At 36.0% G+C, this 16,991-nt stretch overlaps 1 protein-coding gene across 3 annotated transcripts; it reads right to left on the reverse strand.

Annotated features, from left to right (window-relative positions):
- Nucleotides 1-4,455: 4,455 nt before the first annotated feature.
- Nucleotides 4,456-11,300, reverse strand: LOC120104008 (ankyrin repeat protein). Of its 3 annotated transcripts, none has more exons than XM_088717740.2 (6): nucleotides 10,994-11,300; nucleotides 10,637-10,707; nucleotides 5,613-5,700; nucleotides 5,429-5,536; nucleotides 5,256-5,337; nucleotides 4,456-5,165 (listed from the first exon to the last, which is right to left on the reverse strand). In XM_088717740.2, exons 3-6 carry the CDS (start codon nucleotides 5,659-5,661, stop codon nucleotides 4,814-4,816), a joined length of 591 nt encoding a protein of 196 aa, XP_088573866.1. In that variant the 5' UTR covers nucleotides 5,662-5,700; nucleotides 10,637-10,707; nucleotides 10,994-11,300; the 3' UTR covers nucleotides 4,456-4,813. The 3 variants fall into 3 exon arrangements, with proteins under 3 accessions (XP_088573866.1, XP_088573865.1, XP_088573867.1); XM_088717739.2 differs by having other exon boundaries at nucleotides 5,613-5,661; nucleotides 10,994-11,299; XM_088717741.2 differs by lacking the exon at nucleotides 10,637-10,707.
- Nucleotides 11,301-16,991: the final 5,691 nt, after the last annotated feature.

The following is a 16,991-nucleotide window of genomic DNA, read 5'->3' on the forward strand; positions in this document are numbered from 1 at the left end:
ATGGTATTGATGAAGGACAAGAAGTGTGTATGTAGCATGTACGTACCATTTGATTTGAGACGCAAATGCTGGGAGAGTTCCAATAGAATGTAAAATGAAGTGAGGTGTGATATTCAAGATGGTGTAGCTTCATAGGTGGATGTCCAATGTCACTTTCGCCAGAGTGATGAATGCAGATTTCATGACAACTTTCCAGAAGAGAGGAGCTATCAGTGGTAAGATTAGTAATTCGGAATGGTGCTCAAGCTTGTGGCAATGTAGGAGTTGAGCTAGCTGATACCACAATGGAAGAGGATGTTGCATGGGAGATGGGATCTAGTATTTAGCAAGATTTTTTGTATTATTTTTTGTATACTTTCAAAATTGAAAAGTTATAAATATTTGTATTATTTTCATTTTCGATATGCCTTAGCAACATATTAGAAGAAAATTTACTTATGTTTGCTGTTTGTTGACCCTAAAGAGTTGATTTTGATGATACAAAATATTTGCGTAAAAACTTGACTAATCCATTGCCTTGAGTTTAATTGATTGATTTCAAAAAGCAAAGAAGAAAGCCTTCAGTTTACTCTCAAATGAAGATCATCTATCTGAAGCTCTACATCAAGAAGCATAACTCCAAAAAGGCCATGAGAACATTCTTTCGAAGCTCACATATAAGCATAGAAAATTTCATCCTAAGCTACCTCAAGAATCGACTCCAAATTTGCAATTAGTCGACCCTCGCACACTATAACTAACTGATACGCCTTTATGATCTGACTCCATTAGATCGTGAGTCGACCCCAAAATAGTCTCAGAAGACAGATAGAAAGATGTAGAATTCAGCGTAGTAACAAGTCGACACATAAAAAGCTCGAGCTGACTGCAGTCAAACAAGAGTCGACCCTAGAATAGTCTCAAAAGATTAGATAGAAAAATGTGGAATTCAACATGGTAACGAGTCGACACATGAAGAGCTCGAGCTGACTCCAATCAAAAAGAGTCGACCCCAGACAAAAGCGAGTCAACCCCTAAATAGCCACAAAGAAAAAATAGAAAGGTAAAAAATTTCATCATATCGGCGAGTCGACCCATGAAAATTACAAGCGCTAGTCAAACAAGAGTTGACCCGAGAAAAAGTCACAATGGTTTTTTTCATCTCACAACGGCTCTTTGAGCCTATCTAACGAGTAGGAGTGTATTCCAACCACTTCCAAAGGATAGAGAGCTCAAGCAGTATAAAAAAAAAATCACTAGAGCAAAAAAGAGAAAACAAAAAAAGAGAGCTTCAAAGAGAATATCATTCAAGATTTTTTATTGCAAGCTAAAAAATCACATCTACAATATCTGAGAGTTGTTGAAGTGCCTTCAAGATCAATCAAAGCCAACCAATAGAGTCGTGCTCCATTTATTGTTTTGTATTTATTATTTTGGAGCTGTATTATTGTGTCTACCCTTAATTCTTTGTATACTTTGCTGAAAAAGTTTCAAAATTTGAAACTCGAAAAAAGATCCATCCAAATATTGAATTAGATTGTGTTTAGTCTGGGATAGGCTCAGAAAAAGTTTTGGTTGATTATTTGGGAAAATCAACTAGGTTGATTATGAGCCTGAGTAAAATAATCGATGTAAGTTTTAGTTGATTAACTAAAAAAATCAACTGGGTTGATTGTGAGCCCGTGTAAAACAATCAGACTGTAATCTCGGAAAGATTATAGTGAAATTATCAAGAAGAAAGTTTTGGAGAGTGGACGTAGGTGCAGAGTTGACACCGAAGTACTATAAACTTTGTGTGTTTTTATTGCTTGATTTGTTTGCTTTTATCTTTAGTTTACTTATTAGTTTGCTGCTAAAGTTTATATTTTACTATCAAACACTTATTCTATTGTATTATTAGATAAAGTTTTTAGAAAACCCAATTCATCCCCCCCCCCCCCCCCCCCCCCCCCCCTCCTTCCTCTCTTCTTGGGCTGTATAGCTAGGCAACACTGTTGAAAGGCATGCATGTCTTAACATTCTGATATTTTAGGGTATGCAATGGACCCAAAAGATATCACTTACATGATGTATTGCAAGTGGATTAATTAGCTTTATATGTAAACTTAATATTCAATTTTTCATTTGTATTTTGTTAAACATAACGCTTTGCATTTCTGTTATGCCCCTCCCTCCCTTTTCCTTTCTGCTCCATTCCCCTAGATAGAAAGGAAAATAAGTTGTCCTATGGACTATATCCACACAGTATATGTTTTTCTTGTAGATTATGATATCTTATTTTTCGTCTACCAAACAACATATTACTATTACATATTAGCTACAATGCATATGTAAATACAAATGATTGCTAAAGAATTTAATATAGAATAAGTTTTAAAAAGATTTAAGCATATACATGTGGTAATATGCCTTCATATTGAAATTATGAAAATTTATTTGCTATATTACATTCTTAATTTAGATAAACTATTATTATGCATACAACCGTAGAAACCCCATTTTGAGGAGAGTTCTCTTTGGAATCCTCTTTCTTGAAGTCAAAAAAACAATCAAAATCTCCTTTTTTTACATAAGTTCATCATGATTACGATCCTCAAGAGAGAAATCAAGATAGGGTGATTGTGGAAATTCAGTAGTTGGGAAATATAGTTGCTTAAGATTTAATAAGTTCTTGAGCAGATGCATGTGGCTTCTAAAGTTTTATTTAAGATTTAATATTTATTAATAAAATTATTTAATATTTATTTTCTATATTATATTTTTTATATAAATAAAATTTATTTTTTAACAAATTTTGACTATAGAAGACGTCGGACACTTATTATGTATAAAATTAAAATATTTCAAGTCCAATATTAGAATTCCATTTTCAGAAAACGTATCAAAAAGTTATTGTTGGCATTGAAAAATTGGAAAATAAAGCCTCTTTAATATGGTGTAAGGATTTGTTTTAATGTATAAGAAAATGCACGTGTTTACTACTAAAACTTTTATATATGAGATAAATTTTAAAAATACATTAACATTGGATTAAGTATATTATCCCTTTCTCATGAAGTTGTTTAAGATTTATTTGATATATTATGTTCTTAATCTAGCCTATAAATTTTGTGAATTTGGATTTTAGAGTACATATGGGACTCTTATTTTGCAAGAATCGTAGAAGTCTTGAACTGCGAAGCATTCCCACTTGGACTCTAACTTCAGAGTCCAAAAAGGTTACAATCTTTTTTATAAAAATGCAGCATCATTTAGAATTCCACAAATTAAAATTTTCATGGAGAAACCTGATCAAAGTTATTAATTATGACAATTAAAAAGTTACAAAAATTTCATCGCTTTTATGTATGTATAGATGTTCATATCTATGTATGTATGTATGTATGTGGACATTTGAGTTTATGTAGACACACACACACACATATATATATGTATGTATATATTATTTACCTATTTATGTATATATGTATTGTGCGTATGCATGTATGTGATGTGCCAAGAAAAGTTACGTTTTCATCTATATTAGGGTCTAGGAATGCTATGTTTAGAAACAAAGAAAATCAAATAAGAGCATGACTTTATATGAAAAAATCATTAAAATTACCACCATCTAAGAGAAATAAGGGATTCACAAAGCATTCACGAGGAATGTTTAGACTACAATTTTTCGCTTGGGGAAAATGTACTCATTTGGTACAAATTGGAAAGCTGAAAGAAAATAAATTTGAAGCAATAGAGCCAAAGCCATCCCCTTTTTTGATAATCATGATGATGAAAATTAGTCTTCCAATATTTAGAAACTCAAAGATAAAAGAGTCAAATCTTTGATGTTTGAGGGAATTGGTGCAACCGTAGAATAGATATAATCCAAAATCTAAATCATATGGATTATATTACTTATAAGATATGTTACCATGGTGACGTATCTTTAATATATTGGTGCCGGAAGGAATGTGGGTTATCATGGTGCTCCTGGAAAAGGTGTTTAGCTTTGGATGTTGCCACATTTAGTTCTAAAATGCTTTGTTGCATGAAGTGGTATTCATCAGGTTTGCAAGCGAACACTATAATTTTGGCTCTAAGACGATGAGTTGAAACAAGCTGAGGCAACGTGTGAACTCATGGAAGCTTTTGTTGATGTAACAACGACATTTTCAGCTGATAATTTTCCCATTGCAAATTCATACATCAAAGAATTTTTTGGAATTTGATAATTGTTAGATGAAAGTGTTACTGATGAAAGTTTAAATTGATATTTAAGGAATTCTACCACATGCAATCATATGATGAGAAGGAATGTCGAAGAAAGCTTGATGAGGTTCACAGCTTTTTCAAGATCTTTATACTGAATTTGGGAATACGGATGGAGTGGGATCACACTTTCCTCCATTAGCCTGGGTAAAAGAAATGTTGGCATGAACTTTGATAGAATTTTTGAAGCATCCAAGAAATTCACATTGGACACCTAGGACGATGTTCTTTCTGAAATGGAAGATGAGGCTTTTGATCTCTTAAGGTGGTGGAGAAATACAACATCATCCAACATTGGCATGGTATCCACAAACTCTTCAAAGTCGGCTTTTAGCACAGTATGGAGAATCATGGACCAACACACCATATCTCCTTGAATCCAACTACCCTGGAGCCTTGATTTGTGCACAAGAGTGGCTCCATGCACACTATTAACATCATATCTCTAGACCACTTTTTTTTTCTTCACTTGATCTAACGAGTTGCATAGATTGATCTGCAGCATTTCTAATTGAATTATTAGTATGCAGACTCATATTTTGTCCTTCTCACATAGTGACTGCAACTGCTATCATGATCCCAGTCATTCATCATCAGAGCTCTCATAAGCTAAGCCTAATAAGCTTCTAACAGCATTATCTGGTTTGGCATTCGTCTCTTCGCCATTTGACTTCCTTGAGGATGAATCTTCTCCCAGTTGATCTCCGGCATCCCCATGTGTAGAAACTTGATCAGCCGAAGACGAGGATTTGTTCTCGGTTGGTCCTTCTGCAGGAGATGAGCATTTCTCCAAAATCCGTTCATCATCCCTGGATGATGAAACTCTTGTAGCCACATATGGGCTTGACCTGTCATCCTGTGTCGAACCTGAAGGGCTTGATAGTCTCCGTCGCTTCGGTTTGATTTCAATAATATTCTTCAAGAGATCTTGCTGCCTGTCCACAAAGAGAACACCAAATAAAAAATTTACAAGAGAATACAAAAAATCAGTAGCATTTAACAAGTACAACAGAATGAAATATCACCTGATCCCACTCTTTGGCTTTGGTTCAACACGGAGCGGCAAGGGCATAGATGCAGGTGTGGAATCTGCTAAATTTGCAGCTTTGTGATGGGCGAATAAAAGAAAGCAAAAGAACCAAGACCCATTAAAAGAACAAAACGAAATGCAAATTATGCATTCAAACTCAAAAGGATATCTTGAATGCAGCAAATGCACGTTTCTCTGTGCGTCGAAGAAGACGCTCAGCATCTTCCTCAGCTTCCATTTGCTCTTTCAGATAGAGCAAGTCATCACTGTCCAAAGCTGAATATGAAAGCAAATCAAAGTTAACAAAATTAGGTAAATATATAGCCTTGTTATGTGAAAGAAAAGCATGTACCGCCTCGCCCATGAAGGTAGCCACCACGTTCACCAGCAACCTCCTGCATCTGCTAGCATGAACCGCCCGGTAGGAGAAGCCAAGATCCCTGCCGGGGCATGTTATCAGAACTCTATATATTTTAAAATTAAATGGTGAGGCAAAACCCTCCAAACAATGTGCATTTCTCTAGGCATAAGAAGCTTAATAAACCAGACGATCAGTTCATAGAAAGGCAAAGGAAGGAAAGTTCGCACAAACAAATGGAAATTATCAAGTACCCAGACTAGCCAGAGGACATGTCATATTGCAAACTTACTAGAATAAATTCAATGTATAAAAACCAAAATTTATAATGACAAATCTATGCAGTTTCCAGTCAGCATGGAAAAGGTAAATGGACTACATATATTCATGTTAGCTATTTAAGCAAGACCTCTATCTATCCGCGTCTCCACAATATATAAAGAGAGCTCCATGGGGTATGTCCGTCGGACACTCAACACACTGTTCCATGGTGCTGTTGCTTCCTGTTCATTCATCCTCCCACCATCGTGGGCACCTCAGTGCACTGATTCAGCCCAGCACTTCGGAGCCTTCTATTTTAACAACCACTTTTGGGCTGCCATCGCCCACTGGGTTGTTCTAAATCAGGATGGATGATCCATTCATACAGTTACTGGATCAGCTATGGTTTCTGTCCATTGTTCTCTGTTGAGTTTTCCATGGTTTTTCTCTGTTGGGTTTTCTATGGTTTTTCTCTATCGGGCTGCCCTCACCCACTGGCTTGGTTGCACGGATGTCTGCTTGAACTTCACATGCACAACAGTGTTCTTTGCTTGTGTACTGTGGATATTGCCTATTCTTTGCTTGTATACTGTGGACATTGCACGTCCAGTTTTAGTTGCCCTGTAGTATAATAGATATACCGCCCACTTAAACCCAAACCCCAAAATTAAGAAAAAACACACATTAAAGAAAACGCTCATGGATGGGTAAATGAAAAGCTGCATTACAGACAAATGCTAACTAAACTCTCAATTCCCTTCTTAAAAATCACAGAAACATCAGGAATGAATTAATGCATCGAGATCTGGTTTCCTAGAGATCTGGGATCTCTAAATCCCAACCTAGAAATCCCAAGAGGGAAAAAAAATACGCCAGCAAGCCATGCTCCTTAAAAAGTGGCATGCTCTCCTCCCCTCTCAAGACTTCCCAACTCACAACCCCTCTCAACCAACTCTTTATTATCTCTTTAGTCACCAAAGCAATTTTAAGAAAATTTGGAATCTGAATTCCAGGTAAACCAAGAAAATGATGTGACAGGAAAAAAAATGAACTTCAAAAGTAGGGATCCTGGATTCCAAACAGCCAGCATGTCATTCAAACTGGCATCTCCACTATTAATTAGATGAAGGTTTCTGCTACATGCATTGCACAATATCTCAACGGTAAGTCATGAGCATCACCAAAGTCCACCCTCCTCCTCACATGCATCAACTGGATCATACTCAGGAAATAAGGGCTCACCTCTGGGCCACCTGACCATCCTGACTTAATTATCACAAATATCTTCCCAATGAAAATAAAAATAAAAAATAAAAAGAAATTCGCAGCATGGAGACCAGTAGCGAGTAGATAACAATTAGGAAGCCAGATGCATTACAAATACACTCAGTGAATTTCGAGACCTCCAGCAAGGAATTTGACATCAAATGGACCTCATCCAAATCTTTCTATCCCACATGATGGGCTTTGGTGAGTGCCTCCACAGCAAACAATCAGCCTTAGGACTTTTGTTCCTTTTTTTTTGGGTACACCTAGGAGTTAGGACTTTTTGTTTAAAGACTAATGTGTCACCAGTAAACAATCAGCTGTATAAAAATGAATGGCACTATGCAAGCACTCAACTTGGACCAAGCTAAAGGAAATCTGTAGACTGGGGTCTGCTGATATTATCTGGACACTCAAATCCAAATCCGATAATCCATGTCCAATGCACGTCAGAATCAATTAAACATCAGATACTCGGAAACTTTAGAGATTCTATTCTTTTTACAGATTGGTCATGAATCTAAATTTTAAAAAAAAGAAGACCTGAATATTAAAAATATGTCTTAATTAAATTTATCTTTTTCAACATACTCCTATATCTCTTTTCTTCCCTCGGACAGAAGTCCCAATCCGACCACTCCCCCCCCCCCCCCCCCCTTCTCTCTTCTCCGCGGGGCGGGGGGAGAAAGAAGCTTGTGCGTGCTTGCTTGTTTCCTTAGCATGTGGGGCCTATTTTGTTCACTTCTAATTTGATGAAAAATAAATCTTATAGTTTCAACTTCTCCATTAGAAGACTTCAACTCAATACTTGTGAGAAGAACATTCATATGGACAGTCCTTAAACTGGAAGATTAAGAAAAGAATATCATTTATCATTTAACTCATCTTTTCCACTTGGAACAATTTGAACAAACATGATAATGCAGCATACACATTAGCAAAGAAATACATGAATGCATACAAAACAAACAATCATGTCAATTTCCTCCTGTAATCATACCACACTGATTCTAACACACAGGCCAAACCACAGATTCATATTGTGCCTCAAAGTGTAGCCTTGCATGGAAGCCCTTAGGCATCCTTGGAGAAACTAGCCTCGAGGTGAAACTCGGGAAAACCATCAAATAAGCTGTTCAAACTATGCACATAAGTTTCCATTCTCAAGTTAATAGGTTCAATAATAGACACCATAAACCATGATTTACTTCACTAACATACCATCCACTGCTATTTGAAGCATACAAGTCACAAAGGGAATATAGCAAGGTAGGAATATGCATGTTGTAGTCCAACAGCTCAAAGACACTTTCAATGGAGTGATTTCACAAAAGGAACCACAGATCATCTTGGTTTCACACGTGGAGTTCCTTAAATGGCACTGCTTTAGAAGTGTGCCATGTAAAACACAAGTGACCTGCAACTAACATTTTTCATGAACTTTTTAAGGAAAATCAATGTCGAAAATATATTAGTCATTCGTGATGCAGCTCCTCAGGTCAACCACACAAAATGATGAGCATTAAAAACTTCCAATCTTGACGATAATTTCTTCATTAATAGCCAAATACAGAGAGAAAAAAAGTAATAGACATGGAGAGACAGAAGAAAGGAGGATCATATAGACAAAAGTCTGATATTAAGCAAGAAATATAGAGGTTAAAAGGCAGAGGTTCAAGAGAAGAATCCTTAACTCTTCTCAATATTCACATCATATTGTCTAATACGACTTTAAGGATAAACCTTTGATGCCATAATTGGATTACCCTAAAACCCCTCTTCAAACTGGCTGACCTTAGGAACTTTTGGATAGAGAAAGAAGCAGGTCTAAAGGGGCTTAGTTGCCAGTATCGGGAGAGGGTATGGAAGATAATATTGGTGTAGATATGTGGAAGCAGGTATACGTTCAAGATTCCAGGAAGACTCTGAATTGGGTGTGTTAGCCAAGATGAAAGATTCTAGCTACAAGAGAAATGGGTCTCAGAACATTCAAGTATGATAGGCACCCATCTGCCCCTCCCTCTTTTCTCCCTTTAACTCCAAATTGGTCAATGCATATAGGGCCCCATGACATGAATAGAAATGATGGGGGTAATTTATGTAAGAATGCAGCCTAATTCTCTATCCAAAGGCTTGCAGATGAGATTAGATTTCTAATGTAAAGCATACAATAAGGAAGATCCATAGAATGAACATAGGGTCTAAAAAATGAAATTAAATCATGATAAAAACTTAAAATAAAATAAAATCTAGTGATTTAAAGACCAAAAGTCCTGGTTTGAATTGGGCAGCTTATTTTTAACTTCAATCAGTGTTGTATTATATTTACTACTAAAGCCAAATTTCCTAGTGTGGGATTTATTGATCAATCATAAAGAAAATTGCCCTTTGAACAAAATTTACAAGATCTGATATGATAACTACTATTTCCAGAGACAGAAAAGAAGAAGGGATAAATAGTTTCTAAGAAAAATTGGTATCAATAGAAAGGCAAGAATAGGAAATTTTAATGTGGATTATGAAGAAAGTTTTGGATGTCAGTAACCAATATTTTAATTTCAGAACATCATCATCCTAAATATACGCTGAAATCTTCTCTATGTGACACAAATACCGCAGCTTGCATGAAGCAGTGAATCTCTCACTTAGATAGAGCTTGTAAGCCAAGTTAGCCCCATATTACTTATGATTTTTCATACCCTTTTGTGTCCCTTTCAAAGCTACCTTCAATTTTATAAGTTGTACAAAGAAAATTTTGACACCTCCCTAGTTGAGCCTCTTCTACAAATATTTATTTAATGGTCTCCTAATTTAACAATTTTTGAAAGTAATTCACCCAAAGATGGAGATGGAAGTAACATCTTCATCTTTCTTTAAACTCAGAGTGATGTAGTTATTAAAAATTAGCCAAGTACTCTATCTAATTCAATGGTTATAGCTAGTCTTGTTTCAATCTACTTAAATTAATAATAAGCCTTTCTTTTCCTGTATCTAGTTCTCATCTAGGTGGAACCCAAATCCTCAGACTAAACCATTGATCTCTAAAATGGAAAAGAACTCCATCATATACTTGAAACCCCAAAGGCATGGACTATAACATTAGCTCTAAGAATATAATTTATTATCAAACTAAGTTTCAATTAGTTCAACTCAAGCTTAACTGAAACCCAAACCTGAGTTGCTCTTCTTATTATATGGCCGGCAAAGATTGTGCCATCGTTTAAAAGAGTATATTCTAACAGGACCTTGCCAAGTAAAGAAAGAGTAAAGGCAAACCTACCAATGTCTAAGCATCGATCTCTTGACGTATTTCCTACTCCATTAAACTACATGGTATAAAACCTAAAATTCCTTCTTCGCTGTCACAGTTTAAAAAAGCACATCATCACCTGAATACCCATACGAAATCAAACAGTGGAACGTAGATAAAAATAATTAAGAAGGCAACAACTTGAAGAAAGAAATAGAGATAGAAGGGCCGATCCGCTAACCCTTGCTACCATGCGCTGGAAAGTAATGTCCTCATCGTCGATCTTATCCTTCCCTTTCCCCCACTTCCTATCTGCGGATCAAAAACAACAACCACCATTATTATCCCCCATCAACGTGAGCTTCTAAAGGGATATCACCGAAAAAACCAAAAGACATTCACATAGAGTTCTAAATTTTACAAGCAAACCTACATGAATCCATACAAATACTAGAAACAGTTAAGAGAAACACAGGAAATAGCATCAACAAGAAAAATCACGGAGACATTGAGATAGAAAGCAAGGGAAAGGAAGATGCCATGAAAGAAAGAAAAAGAAGAAGAACGCCAGATGGCTTATTGCTCGTATTGTTGGTACCTTTGGGGTCGCTGAGATTGGTGTACTCTCGAACTTCTCTTCCTGCCATGGATTTCGATCACAGAAGCAACCCTAACTCAGCAAATCTCCTCCTCCTCCCAGAGAAACAAAGCGTAAAGACGGATGGATGAATCCTTAACGGAGATCGATTCGATTGAGAGCGGTCGAATTGGGGGAGATTTTGATCACTCGAGGTCGAGAAAGAGAGAGATCTCGAACCTTCGAGAGAGCAGGTTTCGCTGTCCCGCGATACTAAAAGTGCTCCTCGCCCACTATGAGGGGCCAGGGTATTCGGTTCCGTGGTTCCGTTCCGTTTGGGTCCGATCTCAGAAGCTCCCTAAATCCCCCTTTTCTTTTTTTTCCCCTACCGATAGCTGGTCTGGGTTCCAATTTCCTGCCCCAATTTTAAGATAAATTTGGGCCGCAGCTGGGCTCAGAACTAGAATGGATTATAATAATAACCATATTTTCCGCTGCATTTGGTTTATGACTAAAATAATTAAAAAAAAAATTGCATAAATATTTTTTAAAAAATTTAAATTTGCATGAATATCCGTCTAAAACTTACATTTATTTTTGTACCCCATAAAATACTGTTTTTATACAAATGCCTCTAATATAATGGTTCTTCTAACACCGTTAATAAAAACCATATTTATTTTAATTAAAAATAAAATCTAATTTTAAAATTACTTTTTTGTCCTCCATCTTGATCGCCTTGTTTTTGCATATCTACCCATTAAGGGTATTTTAGTCATTTTAATTTGAAACCGTTAATTTTTTAACGACGTTATATGATGTGGATATATATGCAAAAATAAGAATAAAAAAGAAAAAAAAAGCAAAACAAGTGTTTTACAAGAGTATACATGCAAATATTACTTTTGGAATGGTATTCATACAAAAATTGATATTTAGGAGGGTATTCATGCAAAAAAAAACTCATAATTAAAATAAAATTTGAATACTAGATAAAATTTCGAATTGGATTTCGAGAATCAAAATGCGAATGGAACTCCTCCAACCAAATAACTAGAATTAAAATCACTTATTCCCATTCTCATTCTAAAGTCCAACTCCCTCCAACCAAATATCCTTTTAGTCCAATGAGTCAAATTGAAATAGGATTTCAGAGTGGATTAAAAATCAGGCTAGGAGTGGCTCAATTTCAGCTAGGCCCAACATGCATAGAACGATATATATATATATATATATATATATATATATATATATATATATATATATATATTAGTAATAGGGCATGTTTGGATGCTAGGATAATTTGTCCATGTAAATACCATATGTAGTGGTGGTTGGGAATAGGTTAGTATGGAAGAGAAAAAAATTTAATTATGAAAGATTTGATCCATAGATCTCTCAAAAAGTTAGATACTCTCTCAAGAGGAATCAATTAACCATAATTTCTTGATTATACAAGCCTTGCATATACCATTCTTGCATAAGTTATACCTGGAGCTACTCTATACATCCAAATAGCTCCATAATATATTTTTAGATTTTATTTATATTCGAAGTCATGTATTATAAGTATCAATCACTTTTTCTTAGAGAGGGAGAGAGAAAGAACTAATAAAAAGTGGGGAAGTAGGTAGCCTTAATTCACCCAATCCATTCCCATTCCCCTCCCAAGTCTCCTCTTCTCCTCCTCTAGGTGGCACCCTCTCTCCACTCTTCCGTAGGCATCACCATGGGCTTTCGTATACTCTTTTCCTTTTCTTTCTTTTTTTCTCCCTGTGGGTCATAAAAGAGACTCCTATATAATGGGCCCAAACTCTAAGAGGAAATTCCAAATACCCCTAGTTTCCAAATCATGATGAAGACAATATTTAGATCCAAGCCCTCGATTTGGCAATCAAGTGACTTTACCAACTTGGACAGGAAAATCTATCCTTTCTCGATTCGAGTTCTTAATTTGGTCAAAAACTCCAAATCCCTACCCTCTGCCTTTGCGTTATGCATTGCTTCTTGTTTTAAAACATTATTTTTTTTTTAAAATCACATTTATTATATTTTTAAAATACTCTTTGATGTTAACCATTTTGCAATCACATATTGTAGAATACCCATCATAGTAAGCTTACCATATTTGAAAGACATGGAATGTTAATGTATCCAACCCAACTTGTAATATTAATAGAGTTGTTATTAAACTCAAAATCGGTTATAGTTAGGTCTATATGTACACCTTGTGCATACTATTGTATTCAAGTAAATTTTACATCCATAAAAAATGCAGAGATTTTAACTTTCTTCTCCTATTTTAACATGGTATGAGAGCCAGTTTAGGACACTCTGAAATATGATGTCCAAGTAGTTTGGAATAATAACATTCCTGCTTGGTGAAAGAGTTAGGAGATACTAAAGAACCAGAAGTTGCAACAACAGTAACATTGGGACTAGGAGCAGTAGCTATAAAGGAGGATGCTGGAGGAATAGCCATAACAACATCTGTATGTTGGGACTTGAGAGAGCCAAGACAAGTTTTCTCAAAAATTAATAAGAGTAGCAGCCTAATCAAATGTAGGTAATAGAATCATATGGAGTAACGATGCGCAAGTATGCTCAAGCTCATATCTGAGTCATCAAAAGCTGAATAAATTGATCCTCATTTCGATAAATATGAAACATTTGTGCATGAGTGGAAGTGACCCATTCTGGTTCAAAAGGAGCTAATTGATCCTAAAGAGAATGCATCTGCGCATAAAAATCTTGAATAGACTGATCAAGCTCTTGATGCATACGATGAATATCACCTCGAAGTTAATACCGATAAGCTAGATCAACAATAATATATTATCTTTGTAGCATATTCAAGCATATCCGAAATCTCTTTAGCAATCTCATAATAGCCAAATTCTTTACAGATAGATGGAAGTGATGTATATCTGAACCATAGGATTATTTGATGGTTTTTCTAGTCCCAGTCTTTGAGTTCATCAAAATATGTAGCATCATCCTCATTATCTAGCTTAGTAGGTTGTTTGACATCCCTTCTTAATAAGTTGCCACAACTTTTTGTCTTTGAGAAAACTACTAATAGCTTGAGGCCAAGAAATATAATTGGACCCATTCAATACTATCTCAAAAGGTGGAAATCTCACAATGAGTCTCACTAGTAGACATAATTATAGCAAAAATAGATATCCAAAAAAGTGATAAAGAGACTTTTTGTAGAAGCAGAAGTTACAAAAATAGATGCCAAAAATGAAATTAGTATATCGAAATTAAGGAATGAATTTCTATAGATGGTATGGTAGCTGACATGGAACTGACATTGCAGAATTGCTCTTGTGCCGCTTACATGTTAGGTAAAGCTGACAATCAAGCTGTTGTGGCATCATTGATGGCATGGCTCTAACATGACCAATAATGTGTTAGCCAGAATGCCTTGCACCGCCACCAAGGTGGTAGCCTAGTGGTACTGGATGGGGATTCTAACCCCATGGTCCCAAGTTCGAGTCGCTGCGACGAGAATTAAAATGTGGCTTCGACCACTGCTTGGACATGAGGTATAGGGCCGCTCTTGGACCGCCAGTAGCCGGGGTGGTGCCAGGTGTGACGTACTCACACGTGAGACTCGAGCCAGAGCCCAGAGGGGTAGCTGAGCCGGCCCACGGGTGGGGAAGGCATGAGTAAAACCGGTCGGTGTACCCAACACACGGCCATTTCTGCCCGCATCGAACATTCTCCTGGCGAGGCGGGGCCCAGTGGGGGCTGCTACGCAGGGGTGGGTTTGTCCCTTCCTCCCCCTTACCCTTTTTTTTAAAAAAAAAATAAAAAAAATGCCTTGCACTGACATGGCAGATGACATGTCGATCGATATGTCTGCCGACTCATCGGATGACATGCTAGTCGGCATGTCACAAATTGTGGCTAACCAAGTCTGCAAATTTAAACTCATATCTCAATAGATATGGGTTCAAATCTGATGCATCTGAACCCGAATCCACAAAGATGTTTCCTTCTTTGCAAGGCTTTGAATCCAAAGCCCTAGCACGTTGCCACCTCAACTGCCGCCTAGCTGAGGCCTCTTGATGGACCTTTCGATGAGTCCTAGCGCATGACCACCTTTGCATGGTTACTCTAATGCTGATTGGGTTGATTAGGCTGGTGATCCTACTAATAAACTCTCTACTACAAGCTATCATTTATTTCTAGGTGATTGTCCTACCTCATGGCATAATAAGAGGCATATTATCCCCACGTCAAGCACTGAAGCAAAATATGGGGTTGGTGCTAATGCTACTGATGAACTTCTCTGGGTTAGATGGTTGCTAGAGGATATGGAAGTTGCTCATCATGGTGCTACAACTCTTTGCTATATTAATCAAAGTGCCATTCAGATAGCTCGTAATGATATTTTTCATGTATACTAAATATATCGAAACTGATTGTTACTTTGTTCGCCAATACATTCATTGTGGTACTATACAACTTTGCTCTATTTTCTTCCCTAATCAGATTGCAAATATCTTCACTAAAACCCATCCACCCAGACATTTTTTAAACTTAGTTTCAACACTCAAGTTGGCTTATACCATACCATCTTGAGTTTGAAGAAGGTGTGTTAATGTATGCAACCTAACTTATAATATTAATAGAGTTGTTATCGTACTCAAATTTAGATTTGTTATCACACTCCAAGTCTATTATAATTTCTCCTATATAAACATCTTGTACATACTATATTATTCAAATAAATTTCACATTAATCAAAAATATAAAGATTTTCTCCTTCTTCCCCTATTTTAACATGGAGCAATCTTATGAAAAAAAAATGAAGCTAGAAGCTAGTTTTATTTTGCTTCACTAGAAAGCACTTTTTTATTTTGCTTATTTTAGAAGAACTTCGCAAACACATTTTATTTTTTAGGTAATATTTTTATTTTAAAATTTACAAAAAAAGTTGTGCAACACCAAACATGCATATGCTTTAAAAATCAAAATTGAAACTTTAACTTTTGGTATTCTTTTTTTTATTTCTTATTGGTAGGACAGGGGTTAGCTTCCATTGCAGGCATTCATAATAGAACCCATTACATCCACATTTAGCTCTTAAATCAATATTGATAAGAAATTCGAAATTGCCTAAATTGAATGTTAAAAGCATTACTGGCAAGGCAACTAACCTTTTGTTTTCCTTCCAAACAAGTATGTGAATTTAGGACCTAATGTCAAATTGTTCTGTAGCCAAGAATTACAATTCAAACACAAGCTGCAATTGAATTGCAATTACAAAAGAAAAAAAATTCGGTTGTTTGTAATTAAAAACTCCATGCAATCATAGTTGTTTGGTTGCTTGATATGGAAAGAGATGTAGTATCATACTAATGATTTAGTAAGATTATCAGCCTCATAGTTGTAAAGCAACCATGCTAATGAATGTTCATAGTGGAGGATAACTGATGTCAGTTATCAAAACTACTAGAAGTGAAGACAAGATATGATAGCAACAGTCATAGTGTGTAGTTGTTATCTAATTACATAAGTCAATAAAAACTGTACTTTGTAAGAGACCCATCGACAATCAATCCAATGCATTTTATCTTATCTTAGTCTACCATAGCTTCTATTCTAAAAGTAGCTATATCTTGACTTTTACCACCATAGCGCAGCGTTATACCTCGATCATAGCCTAATGCTCATATCTTATCATCTCATTAAAATGGTGGTGTAACTATGGTAAAAGTTCTTAAAAATTAAGGCACCTAGATACATGCTGCTCTCTATCCTTCTTTTGATTACTTTTCGGCTGATCAAACGCTAGTGGCATGCCTACATGCATCTACTCAGTCATTTGGCTTGTCACCACTCTTCTCTACCACAACTGAATGGAACTTCGCCAGGGGGTTTCATGACATGTTCGGATAGGATGAAAAAAGTGCTAACAATATCAATTATGTTGTGATATTTTAGAGAACATGAAATTTTGATGATGAATCCTTGCAAAAGTATGGAAAAGAAACATGCACTTGGA

This window comes from Phoenix dactylifera, chromosome 3 (genome assembly GCF_051530095.1).
Source record: "Phoenix dactylifera cultivar Ajwa chromosome 3, Ajwa_hap1_PhDact_Kaust_v1.1, whole genome shotgun sequence".
Taxonomy (NCBI): Eukaryota; Viridiplantae; Streptophyta; class Magnoliopsida; order Arecales; family Arecaceae; genus Phoenix; species Phoenix dactylifera.

Excerpts from the sequence above, each read along its gene's own strand:
- LOC120104008 (XM_088717739.2), bottom strand. The coding sequence starts at position 11,042 with ATGGCAGGAAGAGAAGTTCGAGAGTACACCAATCTCAGCGACCCCAAA. Across the intron at positions 5,662-10,636 it reads TCCAGCGCATGGTAGCAAGG|ATGCAGGAGGTTGCTGGTGA; the intron begins GTTAGCGGATCG and ends TCATGCTAGCAG. Across the intron at positions 5,537-5,612 it reads CTACCTTCATGGGCGAGGCG|CTTTGGACAGTGATGACTTG; the intron begins GTACATGCTTTT and ends TTTCATATTCAG.